Below are 1,894 nucleotides of genomic sequence, written 5' to 3'. Positions count from 1 at the left end.
AGAGAGAGAGAGAGAGAGAGAGAGAGAGAGAGAGAGAGAGAGAGAGAGAGAGAGAGAGAGAGAGAGAGAGAATATCTATATGCACAGATACATTGTAATTAGAAAGACCGAGAATTGAGGTACACATACTGTAAAGATAAGCGTGAGTGCATTAAAAAAGGCAATGGGACAGAAAAAGATGGGGAATGTAAGAAAAAGAACATTCGGATACGACGATTAGTACCGGTAACAACAGCCGGAAGAGGGGGAGGAAGAAAAGCAAAAATGATTAGACAACATAATTTATATCGATGAGTGTGTGTGTGTGTGTGTGTGTCTGAGACGCGTGCAAGGGGCGTGTGCGTCCATGTGTATTTCTGCGTGTTTGTCTGCATTTGTTGTATATCTGCGTTCGTGCGAGTTCACCTGGCGCTTACGATGGGTGATGGCAGGTGAGGGTGGTTGATGGGGAGGGTCTGGAACTTGGAGTGACGTACTTACGTACGAACACACTCGTGCACACGCCTTCCACGAGCTGCTGACTCCAGACTCAGTTTAGCTCCGGCGCGGCGGTTAGGTCGTTCGCTGGCTAATTTCACTGGCGTCTTTCTGTTGTTTTTTGCTCTTGTGTTTCGTCTTGGCATTTGACGTAGGCAATGTAGAGTTACTTTTGAAAAGGCCACTTTTAAGGTATTAGTTATTGCCTACCGTTCATTTCTTCCTGGAACTTAATAGTGATATTATATTTCATGCTCTGAATATTTATTTTTCATCAGTGACATATTGTAATTGAACTATTTATGTGAAAAACTTTGTGAACCAGGCTCCATTTATTGTGACACCAGTACCTGGCATTCGTTAATAAATGGTTGTTAACACTAAATGCCCTCTTGAAAAGGCGGACGTTTTAAAATGCCTCTGGGATTTGGCACCGAATCCCTAGAGAAACAATTGGTCAGGAGACCATAGAAAGAAAAAAAAAAACACCCAGAGACTGCAATATGATAAAAGTGAATTTAGTGAAGCTTCACCATGAAAAAAATGAAAAGTCAAATAGGTAAATGAGCCTATTTTACTTAGAAAGTTGTCCCGTTATCCCAGTATGTCCGTCCCGTGAATCATAGTGACCTCTTGGCTCCACCTCCAGTATTGACCAGTCCGCTTTTTCCTCCAATATTGACCTATTTGGTCCTGGACCTTTCTCCTTCATTATTGACCTTTCCCTATCCTCCCATCATCTTACAGGGTTACGCTATTTGCCCTCTCCCTCCCCCTACAATCTTCTCCTGTCTCCTCCTCCTCCTCTACTATCTTCTCCCTATCTCCTCCTCCTCCTCTACTATATCCTCCCTATCTCTTCCTCCTCCCCCTTACCTGATCTTTGTTGTGAGGAGATCACCTAGACAACCTGAAGGACCGAAATTTCTCCCTTCCCCTTGTTGTCATAAATTGACTATTTAATTACAGCGATTTTACCCTTTAATCTTAATTACTACCATTTTACTTTCTACGTTATCAGGGCATTGTTGACTTTACCATGTAGTAGATTTCAATTAATAATAGTGTTAAGGTAGTAGTAGTAGTAGTAGTAGTAGTAGTAGTAGTTGTTGTTGTTGTTGTTGTTGTTGTTGTTGTTGTTGTAGCATATATTTCCTTTGCTTCACTTGTATAGTAATGTTGACATAACGTTCTTTATACTGTTTCTTCTTTTTTTTTTTTTAGTAATTACAATTTTTCTTTTGTACAAGGATGTTAACCATGTAGTTTTAGGAACACTTATAATTCAACTGACAATCTGTATGTTTATTTATTTTGTAGTTACTGACATATATTCTAGCTTCGGCATTATTGGATATTGTAGTGTATTTTATATGCGTACACGATATATATACCAGTGCATATATCTCTCCTTTAT

At 39.8% G+C, this 1,894-nt stretch overlaps 1 protein-coding gene across 9 annotated transcripts in view; it reads left to right on the top strand.

The window, feature by feature from the left end:
• The first annotated feature begins 528 nt into the window (after nt 1–528).
• LOC137657581 (uncharacterized) overlaps nt 529–1,894 on the top strand; it is a 72,545-nt gene continuing 71,179 nt past the window's right edge. For 6 of the 9 annotated variants that reach the window (XM_068391921.1, XM_068391918.1, XM_068391927.1 and 3 more), the window contains exon 1: nt 529–669. Coding sequence is in view for 1 of the 9 variants with exons in the window: in XM_068391923.1 (XP_068248024.1) it covers nt 1,012–1,036 (25 nt within the window). In the remaining 8 variants the exon portion in view is untranslated. Of the gene's footprint in view, nt 1,037–1,894 lie in introns of all 9 variants that reach the window. The other 3 variants (XM_068391922.1, XM_068391923.1, XM_068391920.1) reach the window with 3 other exon arrangements.

This window comes from Palaemon carinicauda, chromosome 18 (assembly GCF_036898095.1).
Source record: "Palaemon carinicauda isolate YSFRI2023 chromosome 18, ASM3689809v2, whole genome shotgun sequence".
NCBI classification, from domain to species: domain Eukaryota; kingdom Metazoa; phylum Arthropoda; class Malacostraca; order Decapoda; family Palaemonidae; genus Palaemon; species Palaemon carinicauda.
This window is presented reverse-complemented; position numbering and strand designations above follow the sequence as displayed.